The sequence below is a fragment of the Sardina pilchardus genome, chromosome 16, assembly GCF_963854185.1.
Source record: "Sardina pilchardus chromosome 16, fSarPil1.1, whole genome shotgun sequence".
Taxonomy (NCBI): domain Eukaryota; kingdom Metazoa; phylum Chordata; class Actinopteri; order Clupeiformes; family Clupeidae; genus Sardina; species Sardina pilchardus.
The window spans coordinates 16,435,468-16,453,263 of NC_085009.1; the positions used below are offsets into that span (position 1 = coordinate 16,435,468).

The 17,796-nt window shown below is 47.5% G+C and overlaps 1 protein-coding gene and 11 non-coding genes across 12 annotated transcripts in view; all 12 read right to left on the reverse strand.

The window, feature by feature from the left end:
- The window catches only part of intu (inturned planar cell polarity protein), a 39,090-nt gene extending 31,888 nt beyond the window's left edge, over positions 1-7,202 (reverse strand). Inside the window, exons 1-3 of the mRNA XM_062517131.1 lie at positions 7,009-7,202; positions 3,439-4,016; positions 1,394-1,479 (exon numbers count right to left, since the gene is read on the reverse strand). Of these exons, the coding sequence (XP_062373115.1) occupies positions 1,394-1,479; positions 3,439-4,016; positions 7,009-7,139 (795 nt within the window). The 5' untranslated portion in view covers positions 7,140-7,202. The remainder of the gene's footprint in view (positions 1-1,393; positions 1,480-3,438; positions 4,017-7,008) is intronic.
- A 2,549-nt stretch (positions 7,203-9,751) lies between these two features.
- On the reverse strand, positions 9,752-9,965 carry LOC134060721 (small nucleolar RNA U3). Its single transcript, XR_009935324.1, has one exon. It is a non-coding gene; the product is annotated as a small nucleolar RNA U3 (small nucleolar RNA).
- A 441-nt stretch (positions 9,966-10,406) lies between these two features.
- LOC134060719 (small nucleolar RNA U3) lies at positions 10,407-10,620 on the reverse strand. Its single transcript, XR_009935322.1, has one exon. It is a non-coding gene; the product is annotated as a small nucleolar RNA U3 (small nucleolar RNA).
- Positions 10,621-11,059: 439 nt separating this feature from the next.
- On the reverse strand, positions 11,060-11,273 carry LOC134060750 (small nucleolar RNA U3). Its single transcript, XR_009935352.1, has one exon. It is a non-coding gene; the product is annotated as a small nucleolar RNA U3 (small nucleolar RNA).
- Positions 11,274-11,713: 440 nt separating this feature from the next.
- Positions 11,714-11,920, reverse strand: LOC134060731 (small nucleolar RNA U3). The gene has a single exon (XR_009935334.1). It is a non-coding gene; the product is annotated as a small nucleolar RNA U3 (small nucleolar RNA).
- A 1,354-nt stretch (positions 11,921-13,274) lies between these two features.
- Positions 13,275-13,488, reverse strand: LOC134060720 (small nucleolar RNA U3). The gene has a single exon (XR_009935323.1). It is a non-coding gene; the product is annotated as a small nucleolar RNA U3 (small nucleolar RNA).
- Positions 13,489-13,927: 439 nt separating this feature from the next.
- On the reverse strand, positions 13,928-14,141 carry LOC134060762 (small nucleolar RNA U3). The gene has a single exon (XR_009935363.1). It is a non-coding gene; the product is annotated as a small nucleolar RNA U3 (small nucleolar RNA).
- Positions 14,142-14,582: 441 nt separating this feature from the next.
- LOC134060724 (small nucleolar RNA U3) lies at positions 14,583-14,796 on the reverse strand. The gene has a single exon (XR_009935327.1). It is a non-coding gene; the product is annotated as a small nucleolar RNA U3 (small nucleolar RNA).
- Positions 14,797-15,237: 441 nt separating this feature from the next.
- On the reverse strand, positions 15,238-15,451 carry LOC134060773 (small nucleolar RNA U3). Its single transcript, XR_009935374.1, has one exon. It is a non-coding gene; the product is annotated as a small nucleolar RNA U3 (small nucleolar RNA).
- A 441-nt stretch (positions 15,452-15,892) lies between these two features.
- LOC134060600 (small nucleolar RNA U3) lies at positions 15,893-16,106 on the reverse strand. Its single transcript, XR_009935208.1, has one exon. It is a non-coding gene; the product is annotated as a small nucleolar RNA U3 (small nucleolar RNA).
- A 441-nt stretch (positions 16,107-16,547) lies between these two features.
- Positions 16,548-16,761, reverse strand: LOC134060612 (small nucleolar RNA U3). Its single transcript, XR_009935219.1, has one exon. It is a non-coding gene; the product is annotated as a small nucleolar RNA U3 (small nucleolar RNA).
- Positions 16,762-17,203: 442 nt separating this feature from the next.
- LOC134060623 (small nucleolar RNA U3) lies at positions 17,204-17,417 on the reverse strand. The gene has a single exon (XR_009935230.1). It is a non-coding gene; the product is annotated as a small nucleolar RNA U3 (small nucleolar RNA).
- Positions 17,418-17,796: the final 379 nt, after the last annotated feature.

Genomic DNA, 17,796 nt, shown 5'->3' on the forward strand with positions numbered 1-17,796 from the left:
ACTATTTAACGAGAACCCGGCGTGAAAAACAAGTTATTGGTTTGACTTATTTTCCTTCTGCGATTCTGACACGCATGTTTGTGGGATTGCCTCGCTCCGAGGATAGACAGCGCGGCTGTTTTTGTGTTGTGTTTTTGTGTCTCGCAGGAAGACAAAAAAAGCCCGCAGCGGATTATTTTTCCACATTAACACGACTCTCTCACAAACCCAACGCCATTACGCTCCCAAATTACCCTCATTTCCAGTTAGCGTAAATTCTCCTCTCTGCGCAGTTCATCAGGGGGCAAAGCAACACAGGGGAGGAACGTTAAACAATCAAATGCCCCAATTAAACTCACTTCCTCATTCACCGCGCCTTCAAGCAGGTCCAGTTTGTCATTTTGTGGGGGAAAACAGGACTAAATATAATAATTCAAGAAAAACATTTAAAAGTTTGGTTTTCCACAGCAGCCCACTTATGCACTCATTACCATGACCACCACATCAATGATGAGTAAGATCTGTGGGGCTTTTTTTGGTGCTGACAGAGTGAAGGATAAACAACTAAAATTTGAATTAGATATCGCATAAAAAGATTATGTTTTACACCGTGCCAATCTTTGCCACAAAAGAGGTTTTACAGTCTGTCAGTGTTTTGCCAACCCACTGTAAAAGCACTGTTTGCTGCTTGAAACGTATCAAAAAATGTATAATGGTGCAATGAAAGAAAATACAAAGTCTGACTGCCTTATTGCTATGCGGCCTATAAATGTCCTTGGTCAATGCGTAAAAAGGCAAGCAAATCTACTTTTTCCCCCATTCTTGATTACATGAGGTGAATCAGAAGAAAAGTACAGTATACATGTTTGAACCCACCGGCTTGATTGCTGATTATTATTCTTTCTGATACAACGGCACGCAGTCTAATGATTGTGGTTTCTGCATTAGAGCGCAGTTAGCATACCAGTCTCATTAGGATACTCTCAGATGCATTTACACTTGGGAGTGGGTGCCGCTAAGGCAGACGCAAAGCAGAATGTCAGGAGAGCGAACCCACGGACAGCGTTTATAAGAACTGCAATGAAAGAGGGTGGGTGGTCTGTTCTCTCACTGACACACACACACACACACACACACACACACACACACACACAGACAGACACACACACACACACACACACACACACACACACACACACAGACAGACAGACAGACAGACAGACAGACACACACACACACACACACACACACGAGCAGACAGACACACACATACGTAGACAGGCAGACAAACACAGAACACACAGACAAGACACACACACGCACACACACAGAGAGAACACACAGACAGACAGATAGACAGACAGACACACACACAAAGAGACACAGACAGAAAAAGATACACACACACACAAACCTGAGTGGGACCAGGTATGCAGGACAGAATCCTCTCAATGTTCTCCGACGTCACCTCCACATCATCGACGGCCAAAATGACATCTCCTGTATCACAACAAACAAACACACACACACACACACACACACACACACACACACACACAAACACACACACATACACGCCAGGAGAATTTGAAATGCAGTGAACCCAACCAGGCCCACCAGCACAAAGCAAAACTCATTAAACGCAAATACCTCAAAGGAATGCTTTTCACTACGAGGGCTGTTAGCCGAGTTGATATCGGGCCAAATTAAGGGTTTTTTGTTGCGTTGGGAGTTGGGAGTCAGTGCAGAGTTTTGAGTTTTATCAGAGGAGGCCTGTTCAAGCGTGCCCTAGTCGACGCACTCCTACTATCTCCCTCACCCAGGCCTCAATCGTCTCGACTTCAGACGTTGGCAGCACCTGTGATTGCTTTAGCATGCAGGGGTAGTTCAAAGGGCGGACATAAACGCTAGCGGATGCCGGCCTCCTATTTCTTTTTGAGCTTCTGCATCAGAGAAAATGCTCTGCGTGAGTTCGTGGTACCTTTGCCGTAACGTGCACGCATGGAGTCAGATACGGTTCTTATTAGGCCCTTTTCCACCGACAGAGAACCGGCTCCGTTCCCGTTCGCGAACCAACATTTGAACCGTTCGTCGTGTTTCCACCAAACAAAAGCCGGTTTGGAACGTGGCACCTTGGTTCGGAAGTCGAACCAAAAAATACGAACCGGAGTGGGCGTGTCATGTGCCCTTCAGTGGGGAAAAGGCTAAAAGCACGAGTTTTCCGTCCATATCAACTGTTGCCATGAGTAAACAAAACGATTCAACTAGCATTACACTGCAGACGTTGACTAGCATTTTAAACAGCTAGTTTCTGCCGGTTTTTATGGGAGAACTGGTCATATCACTCTCCCGTTTATGCATCTCATTAACTTTTGCTTTTGCATGCACCACCCATTGTTGATGACGCATCCTTGGTTCTGTTCAGAACTTGTGTAAATGCGGGCTGTTTCACTAGCACCCCGGTTCAAATAATTCTGAACGGCACCAGTTCAACACCAGGTTCGTTTTTGGTGGAAAAACGCCTAATTGTCAGCATAGACTGAGCGTTTTTTTTTCCCTTTCTTTTTTTGGCCGTTATCATAAAGCAGCATTCCAGTATCAGCTCTTGCATTCTGAAGCAAAAACAGCTCCCTGCAAATTGCTGCACCCTCATGCATGGCCTATGCCTCAAAAATAACAAATTACCTGAAAAGATGAAACACACATACATCCACCCACACACTGCTAGTGCACAGTGTACAGACAGTGTGCATGTATACACACACTAAATGAAAACAAGCAAACAAACAAACACACTCACACAGTTATAATACACAGTTAATTTTTTGTACAAAATTCGAACGCTTTGTAGAATGTACATGTGTATACCTAATCAAGAATTAGGAGTCAACGAGTGAAGGGATAGTGCATGTAACACTTCCGGTTTACAAAGTGGTGATAGTAAGCCTAGTAGCAGTAGTGACAGTAAGCCTAGTAGTAGCAGTGGTGATAGTAAGCCTAGTAGTAGCAGTGGTGATAGTAAGCCTAGTAGTAGCAGTGGTGATAGTAAGCCTAGTAGTAGCAGTGGTGACAGTAAGCCTAGTAGTAGCAGTGGTGACAGTAAGCCTAGTAGTAGCAGTGGTGATAGTAAGCCAAGTAGTAGCAGTGGTGATAGTAAGCCTAGTAGTAGCAGTTATGATAGTAATCCTAAACAGTTGCAGTGGTGATAGTAAGCCTAGTAGTAGCAGTTATGATAGTAATCCTAAACAGTTGCAGTGGTGATAGTAAGCCTAGTAGTAGCAGTTATGATAGTAATCCTAAACAGTTGCAGTGGTGATAGTAAGCCTAGTAGTAGCAGTTATGATAATAATCCTAAACAGTTGCAGTGGTGATAGTAAGCCTAGTAGTAGCAGTGGTGACAGAAAGCCTAAGTAGTTGCAGTACTACTACTTGGTACCCCTTCAGGTGTGCAATTCTCACCAATGAGTATGTGGCCGCTCCTGCTGGCAGGGCTGTTGGGCACCAGTCCGTGGACCGCGAGCCTCTGTGCCCCCGTGCCACGCCCGCCGCGATGCACCACTCCCAGCAGGGCCTCCAGGAGACCGCCGCTCTCCGGCAGGAGGTGAGGAGCGCCGGCTAGCCGTTTGGGGTTGAGGTAGACGCACACATCCTTCAGGATCTGCTGCTGCTGCTGCTGCTGACCGGTATGCCTGGCCCCCACCGCTTGGTTCTTCAGGATGGAGGGAGGGGGGCGAGATGGACTCCCTTCACCCCGGATACTCCGTGCTTTTCGGCTACTCTTTCGGCGCAGTAGCCCTGCAAGTCTTTTGAGTCGAGGAGTGACCTTTGACCCCACACGCCCATCACCGCCGCCGCCAACTCCACCGCCCCGGTGCCGTCCTTCCTCGGTGATGATCTCGGCCTCCTGCTCGCTGAAGCGCACGTGATTGGCTGCCGAGGCACGGGCCCTGGCCTCCTCCTCCTCTCCCTCGCTCAGCTCCAGGTAGAAGAGTTCGCCGTTTCGCTGCACCTCATCCAGCCATTCGGGCTCAAGCTCGCTACAGGGAGACACAGAGCATTCGTTTACACGATTCCAAAATAAAACTTTTGCACGGTTATACAAACTATAGGCTTGGCTTACATTCCTTCTGTTCCAGAATGATACTGTTGTATGATTAGACCATTTGACATTCCAGTTTACAGTTACACAAACTAACCTGCATTTAGTCAAAAAATAAACACTGAGAAACATTCTAGTTCTAGATTACCGCGTATGAGTAACTGAATCTCTGATCCAAGATGGTGGAAGGATTTTTGAAATCACAAAACTATCCCTTTTCTAAAACACAAATAATTCCTTTTTAAAACAATAAGCCTAGACTATGCTCAAAATTAAAGCTCAAAAAGGGGGAAAACTGGTATGGCCAACACATTAACAATTCTTTCAACAGACTGATGCTGAACTCGTTCGCATTGTTCTCGTTTCATTGCAATAGACTGTATGGATGAGAGTGGGCCTAAGAGCTCAAGTTTCTGTGTGGCCAATTACAGATTTGGCATGAGAAATGCTGTCATGATAGCGCAACAGAAAGAAAACACACAGCTGGCACTAATTCTAACAGACTGACCACACCGACATGCAGAAGCACACAAAGAGGCATTACTACACACACACACACACACACACACACACACACACACATTGACCGTGGCATTGCTGCAGTTCAAACCCACATGCATGCAAACAGACACACACTGCTGTTGCCTGAACCCATTAACCACACACACACACACACACACACACACACACACACACACACACACACACACACACACACACACACACACACACACACACACACACACACACACACACACACACACACACACACACACACACACACACACACACACACACACACACACACACACGGCTTGTCCCTGTCACTGTGGTTTTGTTTGGCTGGCTTGTGACTCTGCTTTGAACTCTGCGTTTTCGGTCTCCAGATCACGCATGTCTGTGAGTGAGGCGTTCCATGCCAGCACTTGCGGCCGGGAATGGCACGTAGCCTTGGAGACCGACGGAAACCTGCCTCCCAACATCCACTCTCTACAACCTCCCCCCCCCCCCCCCCCCTCTTACTCCATCCCAACCCCCTGAAAATAAAATGCTCCAACTCTGCGAAAAATAAAACCAAAGAGTCAGACAGACATCCTCATTTATCCCTCTCTCTTTGTCCCCCATTCTCTCTCTCTCCCTCTCTCTCTCTCTCTCTAAATGAAGGCACTCAGCTCCTGTGGTGGCCGCTTGGAAACCACATCCATAAATTCACTAAAGATGGCCAATAGCATATCATTATTTATGAAGGCTAACATTCCAAATTGGAACCAGAAATTTCCTCCAAATTCAGAGGGCAAAGACGGGAGGGAGGGGAGGAAAGGGGTGGGGGGGGGGGGCAAGGACAAGAAAGAGGGAAAAAATGGGGAGGGCAGAAGAGGAAAAAGGATCTACAACATAGACAGAGAACTCCAGGGGTAAAGAGAGGTAACAAAACACAGAAACAACACAGAAGAATTGGAGAAAGGGGGTTGGAATTGAGAGAGACGGGAAGCACTGAGAGGACAAACAAACACAGACCAACTGTCAGGCCATAAAGAAATTAAGTGCGCATGCACGTGAGGGAGGGAGAGACAGGGAAAGAGGGAGACAGAAAGAAACAAACAGACAAAGAAAGAGATAGGCTGTGATTGTATCATTAATTTGCTCTTGAGTCCCTGTCAGACAGAAAGAGAGAAGTGCTCCATCAGCTTGAGAGAGAGAGAGAGAGAGTTATGTTCCTTATCTCTTTCTCACTATCATTAAGATGGTTATTCCTTTTGTTGTATTGTACGTTACAAATGTATCTCTTGCATTTCAATCAGGAATATACTGTATATATAGAGAGAGATGAGCCCTTTGCCTTGTGCTATATGGCAAATTGCGATGCAAGTTAGCCCTGAGGTAGCAAAAATCTAAGTTTGCCCTCTTAACGTAGGCTACGGCACATCGCAAGAGCCACTCGAAGGCAGAACCCATGTTATTTTCCCATAGGAAAAAATCGCAAGATACCGGATTTCAAAGATGGCAGCGTTTTTGTAGGTGAACTTCACAGGTGCATTGGTTCTACCTGTGGACTTAACACAAGTGATTTCACTAATTAGCTGGCTGAGTTAGAATCAGCTACCGGTACCTTGCTCAAGGGTTCAACGGTGGAAGCGGAATTGAACCCACAACTTTTCAGCCTACTACATGCTAGCCGTTCAGTTTCAGGTACAAATATGCCGTTTTCAATCCAAGTGAAAGGTTAGCCAACTTAAAGACTGTATGGCCAGTGTTCTCCGGCTTCATATTACACTCCATCTGTGACACTATGGTGTGGTGTGTCACATACATTTCTGAGAACAGAAGCTCACCATTCACTTTGAGTTTACCCTAGCCTATGTGGTTCTAATTTAGCATGGGCAAGCATCACATCTATGCCAACAGACCAAACTGGATTGTTTAGAGGTTGAGAGAGAAGCCAAATGCCAGCTGACCTCAGTTGGACAGACAGCTAAGACAGCTCATTGTCAGCATAAAAGTCATTCTCCCTCTTTCACACATGAATGGACAACTCTGTCGACAAACCTAAAGGCAGTGGGCTGAATCTTGATTGCCAAAACAAGACATTGCAATGCTAAAACTATAAGAGAGCACACCTAATGAGGGACAATGTAATGATGATTTCTTTGCACACACTCAATGGTCTCAAAACCACGCACTAGGAGGAGGAGGATACGCATAGGCCTAGGCCTACTAACAGTTGGGAAAACTATCTAGGCAACAACAGACGAGTGGTGCAACTCGGGTCACCATGAAGGATGTTCAAATCTAGTGGAGCACAATGGTGCCTTAGTACAGTAGCCTACAGCTAGCTTTTACATCAGGCATCTAACCCGCTGAGCAACACAAATGCTGAGGCTACATGAATTAAAAGCGGTTCTTTTCAATATGTTACAACGGTGTCTTACTCAGAGTAATCACTCGACGCGGTGGAGTTGGTATCGCTTCCAGAGTCTCCGACATCTTCGTCGGCTTCTCTGCGAAATGGTGCGCCCGAGGAAGATATATTGTCAGGTTCAACCAGCCGTTCACATTCCATTACTCTAAACCCATATGCACAGGTTACTATTCACGGCAGAATTACTACGATAAAAATAACAAAGTAAAGTTCATTCGTTTCCCTTTACACGTTAGTGTGCTTTACTTATTTTGTCCATACGGGACTTTCCAGTTCTTCCACGTGATGCACATGTCGCTGCGTGGTTGGCCAGGCATACCGTTACCCTGACAACGTGGAAGCTTTCCAATCAGCATGCAAAAAGTCCTCATGTTACAATAGTTCTAATTGAAACGTTATTGAGTTTGCGAAAGAAGTCATTAATAAGTCGTACGAATAAATACTGGGATATGCAACATAAAATCCGTATGTAGATTTCTTTATATTAAACGGCGCATCATCAGAAAGTCAACTTACAGTTCTTATAGCTAGGCCTAATGTTAACTGAAGTTTTCGTCACAGCTTTTACGATAAACGTTAACCTTTCGCTTATGTAGGCTAATCAATGCAGTTAGGCTACATTTAATAGGCTACCTGCCGCTACATTGGCGAGACTGAAGTCACGGTTAGAACAAAAATGTTGCACCATAGGTCTCGAGAAGGATGGTAGTCAATCAGTTGCCACGCTACTTTCAAAGATAAATGGACTATGGGTCTAGATAGAAACGGCCGAATGACACACAAAAACTTTCCTACTGCGACAGCAACTCTACCACAAACTATTTTCCCCGAACCTTACGTAACACCCACCGCTATTTTCCCGTTAAGCCATGTCTGCAATGTACCAGGGCAAGTGGCTGGTTTTGCTCGCAAAGTTGCACGAGGGTTTAAATCCCCGATGGCATGCAAACACAGTCGTTCACGTGCAAATGTCAAATGCAAACTCATTGATAGAGTACTGTGGGGTCTTTTAAGCAGTCTATGTAAAGGCAAACGTGCAAAAACGTTATTCTAACAAACGAAATGAAAATACTCATTGACAGCACATCTAGGGGCGTGCGAACCCACTGACCTGTAAAGCAGCACGCTGCGGATGGAGTCAAAGTCCTCGAAGTTTTTTGAAAGACATCTCGAGTTTCCCTCGTCGAAGCCTATATTATACATCATGTATGCGTCATGTAATCATATCCAACAAAAAAACTGTTCGACATGGTCGACAAGAGAGGATCTACCGAACATGAGTTGTCGTGTTGTCTAGTTGTGAGAGACAAAGTTAAGCATTGCAATACCAAAACAGAGTTCAAATCGAATTTCTCTTAGTGAATTCGTAAAATGCCAATGGTCCCAGTTTCGTCTTCTTTCTCTGAACCTTCTCACGCCATCACCAGTCCCGCACACAGGCTCCCTTCTCTCTGTTCCACTGTGCACTCGGCTCTGCGGTCTTGAGTATTTCTCCAGACTCGTTCTGACGACCTCGAATAGCGCGGTTGAGCAGCCCATTCTGATCAGCTTTTCATCTCTCTCTCTCTCTCTCTCTCTCTCTCTCTCTCTCTCTCTCTCTCTCTCTCTCTCTCTCTCTCTCTCTCTCTCTCTCTCTCTCTCTCTCTCTCTCTCTCTTTCTCTCTCTCTCCCTCTCCCTCTCCCTCTCTCGCTCTCTCTCTCTCCGATTCTCTTAAAACTGGTCACAGTTTGAGAGGAAGATAAAAGTTTAGGTCGACTTCAATATAATAAGGAAATAACTAAATAAGACCTACCCAGATCTGCCACAATATAAATACTTGCATTGATTTGATTTAGATTTTTAAATAATAACAATTTAAAAAGCATACTATACAAATTCTTATATTTTGATGTGTATCTCACCACAGCAAGCTGACCGCTCGACGTAACTTACATGGTAGTGTGTAGGCCTGACTGTCCTGAAAATGGCAATATAAGAAGGTATACTTTGGGGCTGAGCAATTTACAGAAATATGTGGTGTGTGCCTTCCAGAAATAAATGGCCATTTTTATTTAGTGATGAGAAATGACTTTTTGACACTTTTTGCGCTCCATATTTGTGACACTAGCTGATCTGACCTGACTTGTTTGCGTGGTCGCACACATGACGTGCACAGATGATGATTCTCTATAATATTTTGTTACTGCATTGGAATGAACAAAGTAAAGGCAAAAAAGTGTTTATTTGTCAAACAAATATGGATGCAATATGAGTCTTGAATTGGATACCATACAGGAGTTTGCTAGGATCTCAAAACCGTATTATGAACGTGACTTGCCATAGAGAAACACATGATAACGTTGGATTATGAACATACGGTAGGCTATTATGCCACACAAAAACATGGGGTAAGTGGAGCTAAATGAAGTTATTATTTTGCTGTCATTTCGGCTGTTTTATGGCCTAGAAGGTTGTATTTGGTATCTGTGGATAGCTCTAACTCTCCTCTTTCATCTGACCATGGCGAGAGTAGCATGCGTGCCGGAGTTGTGTGCGACGAAAGGAGCCAGAGTGCCAGTGTCAAACAGCAAAGAGAGAGTCAAAGCGCAGATTTGCCACTACATGTAGCAGGTTGTAGGGGGGGAGGGGGGGGGGTTCAGACAAACGGCATAGACCTCTGTGACACAGCATGCAGCGAGACGTCAGATAGCTGATCAGCTCGGATGTACTTCTCTACGATTTAATATGCTCATTTTCAACAGACATGTATGCTATCACTCTGACAATGCTTCTCTACTCCTGCCCCCCGACAGGGAGCAGGAACGGTCATCAATGACAACAGACCTGAGAGAAAAGTCCCGATCTCTGTCCGATTCGCGCTCAAAGAAAAGCATTATCGCTCATCATCGCGAATAACGAGACGCAACACTTTAGAAACACATTTCTAAGTCAGAAACTATAGAAATGATCCCTGAAAGTATAGTCTTAACGTAACAGAGGAGACTCGAGCAGAGCCTTTCGCGTGCTCAGTCTTCACCATGAGGGTGTCGGATCTATCCGTCAGCTGCTTTCAGGTGCCGAGCGCCGCCTCGCGACCAAGAAAAGACAGGTGACCCATGGACTCGGCTCTCCGGGGCGTCATCATGCGCGTGACGAGGCATGACGGAGCACGGAAATGGCGCGAGTATTATGCGTGCTGGAGTTGTGCGACGAAAGGAGCCAGAGTGCCAGTGTCAAACAGCAAAGAGAGAGTCAAAGCGCAGATTTGCCACTACATGTAGCAGGTTGTAGGGGGGAGGGGGGGGGGGGGTTCAGACAAACGGCATAGAACTCTGTGACACAGCATGCAGCGAGACGTCAGACAGCTGATCAGCTCGGATGTACTTCTCTACGATTTAATATGCTCATTTTCAACAGACATGTATGCTATCACTCTGACAATGCTTCTCTACTCCTGCCCCCCGACAGGGAGCAGGAACGGTCATCAATGACAACAGATCTGAGACAAAAGTCCCGATCTCTGTCCGATTCGCGCTCAAAGAAAAGCACTATCGCTCATCATCGTGAATAACGAGACGCAACACTTTAGAAACACATTTCTAAGTCAGAAACTATAGAAATGATCCCTGAAAGTATAGTCTTAACGTAACAGAGGAGACTCGAGCAGAGCCTTTCGCGTGCTCAGTCTTCACCATGAGGGTGTCGGATCTATCCGTCAGCTGCTTTCAGGTGCCGAGCGCCGCCTCGCGACCAAGAAAAGACAGGTGACCCATGGACTCGGCTCTCCGGGACGTCATCATGCGCGTGACGAGGCATGACGGAGCACGGAAATGGCGCGAGTATTATGCGTGCTGGAGTTGTGCGACGAAAGGAGCCAGAGTGCCAGTGTCAAACAGCAAAGAGAGAGTCAAAGCGCAGATTTGCCACTACATGTAGCAGGTTGTAGGGGGGGAGGGGGGGGGGTTCAGACAAACGGCATAGACCTCTGTGACACAGCATGCAGCGAGACGTCAGACAGCTGATCAGCTCGGATGTACTTCTCTAAGATTTCATATGCTCATTTTCAACAGACATGTATGCTATCACTCTGACAATGCCTCTCTCCTCCTGCCCCCCGACAGGGAGCAGGAACGGTCATCAATGACAACAGACCTGAGAAAAAAGTCCCGATCTCTGTCCGATTCGCGCTCAAAGAAAAGCATTATTGCTCATCATCGTGAATAACGAGACGCAACAATTTAGAAACACATTTCTAAGTCAGAAACTATAGAAATGATCCCTGAAAGTATAGTCTTAACGTAACAGAGGAGACTCGAGCAGAGCCTTTCGCGTGCTCAGTCTTCACCATGAGGGTGTCGGATCTATCCGTCAGCTGCTTTCAGGTGCCGAGCGCCGCCTCGCGACCAAGAAAAGACAGGTGACCCATGGACTCGGCTCTCCGGGGCGTCATCATGCGCGTGACGAGGCATGACGGAGCACGGAAATGGCGCGAGTATTATGCGTGCTGGAGTTGTGCGACGAAAGGAGCCAGAGTGCCAGTGTCAAACAGCAAAGAGAGAGTCAAAGCGCAGATTTGCCACTACATGTAGCAGGTTGTAGGGGGGGAGGGGGGGGGGGTTCAGACAAACGGCATAGAACTCTGTGACACAGCATGCAGCGAGACGTCAGACAGCTGATCAGCTCGGATGTACTTCTTTAAGATTTCATATGCTCATTTTCAACAGACATGTATGCTATCACTCTGACAATGCTTCTCTCCTCCTGCCCCCCGACAAGGACAGGAACGGTCATCAATGACAACAGACCTGAGAGAAAAGTCCCGATCTCTGTCCGATTCGCGCTCAAAGAAAAGCATTATCGCTCATCATCGCGAATAACGAGACGCAACACTTTAGAAACACATTTCTAAGTCAGAAACTATAGAAACTAGATGTACCGCAAAGCGATACACAATATGACCGCCGCTCAGTCCTGCACATTCTCTCCGCAAATATCAATCACGCTTGTGTTTCCATCGCCTACTCCATCCCTACTGCAACTTTTATGTATGTAAATGAGTGTGTGCATGTGTGCGCTTGCTTTTGTGTATGAGTGCTTCTCTGTCTAGTGTGAGTGTGTGTCTGCTTGTGTGTGTGTTTAATGTGTCTCTGAGTATATGTTCACTGTGTTCTCTGCCGTCACTGTCACTCCAATATCAGATAACACACACACACACACACACACACACACACACTCACATGCGCGCGTGTGCACACACACACAAACACACATACACAGGCACACACTCACACACGCACACACACACACACTCGCACACACACACACACACACACACACACACACACACACACGCACACACACACAAACACACACACACAGGCACACCCAGAGAGAGAGAGAGAGAAAGAGAGAACACACACAGAATACACACAGATAACACAGACATAGAGAGAGAGAGAGAGAGAGAGAGAGAGAGAGAGAGAAAGAAAGAGAACACACACAGAACATGCACATACACACATATACACACATGCAAACACACAGATGGGCACACAGAAACGCACCCACACACACAGGCTATAGTATATCACACACACACACTCACTTCTCAGCTCCGGTGGTCTCACAAAATGTACTCAAAGATGTGTGTGTGCGTGTGTGTGTGTGTGTGTGTGTGTGTGTGTGTGTGTGTGTGTGTGTGTGTGTGTGTGTGTGTGTGTGTGTGTAGGTGTGTGTGTGTGTGTGTAAGGGTGTATGTGTGCATGCGTGTGGGCGTGTTTGTGCATGTGTTTGTATAATGTTTTATGTACATGTGTGTATGTAGTGGTGCGTGTGTGTGTAGGTATGCGTGTGTGTGTGTGTATTTATGTGTGTGTGTGTGTGTGTGTGTGCGTGTGTGTGTGTGTTCCTGCATGTTTGTTGCACCCAGAGCAACCATTCTCTTTTAAAACATATTTGGAAACTAGTTGATTAAAGGTTTCTAATGGTGTCACTTATATGTTTCTAGGACAAAAACTAGCAGAGATTGAGATGTTTGGAACAGTTTTTGAAATCCCCAGGGGGGGATTTAGACTCCAGATAATACCACCATCTACTGGCCGATGGGTATACAGTCCTGAATGTACACATAAATCCATTTATTTTATAGCCCCCCATGGATGAAATTCCACAAAACTTGGCATACTCCCAGAGGGTGTCAGGTTAATCATACACATGAAATTTGGTGCAGTTCATAGATCAGCTCGGATGTACTTCTCTACGATTTAATATGCTCATTTTCAACAGACATGTATGCTATCACTCTGACAATGCTTCTCTACTCCTGCCCCCCGACAGGGAGCAGGAACGGTCATCAATGACAACAGATCTGAGACAAAAGTCCCGATCTCTGTCCGATTCGCGCTCAAAGAAAAGCACTATCGCTCATCATCGTGAATAACGAGACGCAACACTTTAGAAACACATTTCTAAGTCAGAAACTATAGAAATGATCCCTGAAAGTATAGTCTTAACGTAACAGAGGAGACTCGAGCAGAGCCTTTCGCGTGCTCAGTCTTCACCATGAGGGTGTCGGATCTATCCGTCAGCTGCTTTCAGGTGCCGAGCGCCGCCTCGCGACCAAGAAAAGACAGGTGACCCATGGACTCGGCTCTCCGGGGCGTCATCATGCGCGTGACGAGGCATGACGGAGCACGGAAATGGCGCGAGTATTATGCGTGCTGGAGTTGTGCGACGAAAGGAGCCAGAGTGCCAGTGTCAAACAGCAAAGAGAGAGTCAAAGCGCAGATTTGCCACTACATGTAGCAGGTTGTAGGGGGGGAGGGGGGGGGGTTCAGACAAACGGCATAGAACTCTGTGACACAGCATGCAGCGAGACGTCAGATAGCTGATCAGCTCGGATGTACTTCTCTACGATTTAATATGCTCATTTTCAACAGACATGTATGCTATCACTCTGACAATACTTCTCTCCTCCTGCCCCCCGACAGGGAGCAGGAACGGTCATCAATGACAACAGACCTGAGACAAAAGTCCCGATCTCTGTCCGATTCGCGCTCAAAGAAAAGCATTATCGCTCATCATCGTGAATAGCGAGACGCAACACTTTAGAAACACATTTCTAAGTCAGAAACTATAGAAATGATCCCTGAAAGTATAGTCTTAACGTAACAGAGGAGACTCGAGCAGAGCCTTTCGCGTGCTCAGTCTTCACCATGAGGGTGTCGGATCTATCCGTCAGCTGCTTTCAGGTGCCGAGCGCCGCCTCGCGACCAAGAAAAGACAGGTGACCCATGGACTCGGCTCTCCGGGGCGTCATCATGCGCGTGACGAGGCATGACGGAGCACGGAAATGGCGCGAGTATTATGCGTGCTGGAGTTGTGCGACGAAAGGAGCCAGAGTGCCAGTGTCAAACAGCAAAGAGAGAGTCAAAGCGCAGATTTGCCACTACATGTAGCAGGTTGTAGGGGGGAGGGGGGGGGGGGGTTCAGACAAACGGCATAGAACTCTGTGACACAGCATGCAGCGACACGTCAGACAGTTGATCAGCTCGGACGTACTTCTCTAAGATTTCATATGCTCATTTTCGACAGACATGTATGCTATCACTCTGACAATACTTCTCTCCTCCTGCCGCCCGACAGGGAGCAGGAACGGTCATCAATGACAACAGACCTGAGACAAAAGTCCCGATCTCTGTCCGATTCGCGCTCAAAGAAAAGCATTATCGCTCATCATCGTGAATAGCGAGACGCAACACTTTAGAAACACATTTCTAAGTCAGAAACTATAGAAATGATCCCTGAAAGTATAGTCTTAACGTAACAGAGGAGACTCGAGCAGAGCCTTTCGCGTGCTCAGTCTTCACCATGAGGGTGTCGGATCTATCCGTCAGCTGCTTTCAGGTGCCGAGCGCCGCCTCGCGACCAAGAAAAGACAGGTGACCCATGGACTCGGCTCTCCGGGGCGTCATCATGCGCGTGACGAGGCATGACGGAGCACGGAAATGGCGCGAGTATTATGCGTGCTGGAGTTGTGCGACGAAAGGAGCCAGAGTGCCAGTGTCAAACAGCAAAGAGAGAGTCAAAGCGCAGATTTGCCACTACATGTAGCAGGTTGTAGGGGGGAGGGGGGGGGGGGGTTCAGACAAACGGCATAGAACTCTGTGACACAGCATGCAGCGAGACGTCAGACAGCTGATCAGCTCGGATGTACTTCTCTAAGATTTCATATGCTCATTTTCAACAGACATGTATGCTATCACTCTGACAATACTTCTCTCCTCCTGCCCCCCGACAGGGAGCAGGAACGGTCATCAATGACAACAGACCTGAGACAAAAGTCCCGATCTCTGTCCGATTCGCGCTCAAAGAAAAGCATTATCGCTCATCATCGTGAATAGCGAGACGCAACACTTTAGAAACACATTTCTAAGTCAGAAACTATAGAAATGATCCCTGAAAGTATAGTCTTAACGTAACATAGGAGACTCGAGCAGAGCCTTTCGCGTGCTCAGTCTTCACCATGAGGGTGTCGGATCTATCCGTCAGCTGCTTTCAGGTGCCGAGCGCCGCCTCGCGACCAAGAAAAGACAGGTGACCCATGGACTCGGCTCTCCGGGGCGTCATCATGCGCGTGACGAGGCATGACGGAGCACGGAAATGGAGCGAGTAGCATGCGTGCTGGAGTTGTGCGACGAAAGGAGCCAGAATGCCAGTGTCAAACAGCAAAGAGAGAGTCAAAGCGCAGATTTGCCACTACATGTAGCAGGTTGTAGGGGGCAGGGGGCGGGGGGGTTCAGACAAACGGCATAGAACTCTGTGACACAGCATGCAGCGAGACGTCAGACAGCTGATTAGCTCGGACGTACTTCTCTACGATTTCATATGCTCATTTTCGACAGACATGTATGCTATCACTCTGACAATACTTCTCTCCTCCTGCCCCCCGACAGGGAGCAGGAACGGTCATCAATGACAACAGACCTGAGACAAAAGTCCCGATCTCTGTCCGATTCGCGCTCAAAGAAAAGCATTATCGCTCATCATCGTGAATAGCGAGACGCAACACTTTAGAAACACATTTCTAAGTCAGAAACTATAGAAATGATCCCTGAAAGTATAGTCTTAACGTAACATAGGAGACTCGAGCAGAGCCTTTCGCGTGCTCAGTCTTCACCATGAGGGTGTCGGATCTATCCGTCAGCTGCTTTCAGGTGCCGAGCGCCGCCTCGCGACCAAGAAAAGACAGGTGACCCATGGACTCGGCTCTCCGGGGCGTCATCATGCGCGTGACGAGGCATGACGGAGCACGGAAATGGAGCGAGTAGCATGCGTGCTGGAGTTGTGCGACGAAAGGAGCCAGAATGCCAGTGTCAAACAGCAAAGAGAGAGTCAAAGCGCAGATTTGCCACTACATGTAGCAGGTTGTAGGGGGCAGGGGGCGGGGGGGTTCAGACAAACGGCATAGAACTCTGTGACACAGCATGCAGCGAGACGTCAGACAGCTGATTAGCTCGGACGTACTTCTCTACGATTTCATATGCTCATTTTCGACAGACATGTATGCTATCACTCTGACAATACTTCTCTCCTCCTGCCCCCCGACAGGGAGCAGGAACGGTCATCAATGACAACAGACCTGAGACAAAAGTCCCGATCTCTGTCCGATTCGCGCTCAAAGAAAAGCATTATCGCTCATCATCGTGAATAGCGAGACGCAACACTTTAGAAACACATTTCTAAGTCAGAAACTATAGAAATGATCCCTGAAAGTATAGTCTTAACGTAACAGAGGAGACTCGAGCAGAGCCTTTCGCGTGCTCAGTCTTCACCATGAGGGTGTCGGATCTATCCGTCAGCTGCTTTCAGGTGCCGAGCGCCGCCTCGCGACCAAGAAAAGACAGGTGACCCATGGACTCGGCTCTCCGGGGCGTCATCATGCGCATGACGAGGCATGACGGAGCACGGAAATGGCGCGAGTAGCATGCGTGCTGGAGTTGTGCGACGAAAGGAGCCAGAGTGCCAGTGTCAAACAGCAAAGAGAGAGTCAAAGCGCAGATTTGCCACTACATGTAGCAGGTTGTAGGGGGCAGGGGGGGGGGGGGGTTCAGACAAACGGCATAGAACTCTGTGACACAGCATGCAGCGAGACGTCAGACAGCTGATTAGCTCGGACGTACTTCTCTACGATTTCATATGCTCATTTTCGACAGACATGTATGCTATCACTCTGACAATACTTCTCTCCTCCTGCCCCCCGACAGGGAGCAGGAACGGTCATCAATGACAACAGACCTGAGACAAAAGTCCCGATCTCTGTCCGATTCGCGCTCAAAGAAAAGCATTATCGCTCATCATCGTGAATAGCGAGACGCAACACTTTAGAAACACATTTCTAAGTCAGAAACTATAGAAATGATCCCTGAAAGTATAGTCTTAACGTAACATAGGAGACTCGAGCAGAGCCTTTCGCGTGCTCAGTCTTCACCATGAGGGTGTCGGATCTATCCGTCAGCTGCTTTCAGGTGCCGAGCGCCGCCTCGCGACCAGGAAAAGACAGGTGACCCATGGACTCGGCTCTCCGGGGCGTCATCATGCGCGTGACGAGGCATGACGGAGCACGGAAATGGAGCGAGTAGCATGCGTGCTGGAGTTGTGCGACGAAAGGAGCCAGAATGCCAGTGTCAAACAGCAAAGAGAGAGTCAAAGCGCAGATTTGCCACTACATGTAGCAGGTTGTAGGGGGCAGGGGGCGGGGGGGTTCAGACAAACGGCATAGAACTCTGTGACACAGCATGCAGCGAGACGTCAGACAGC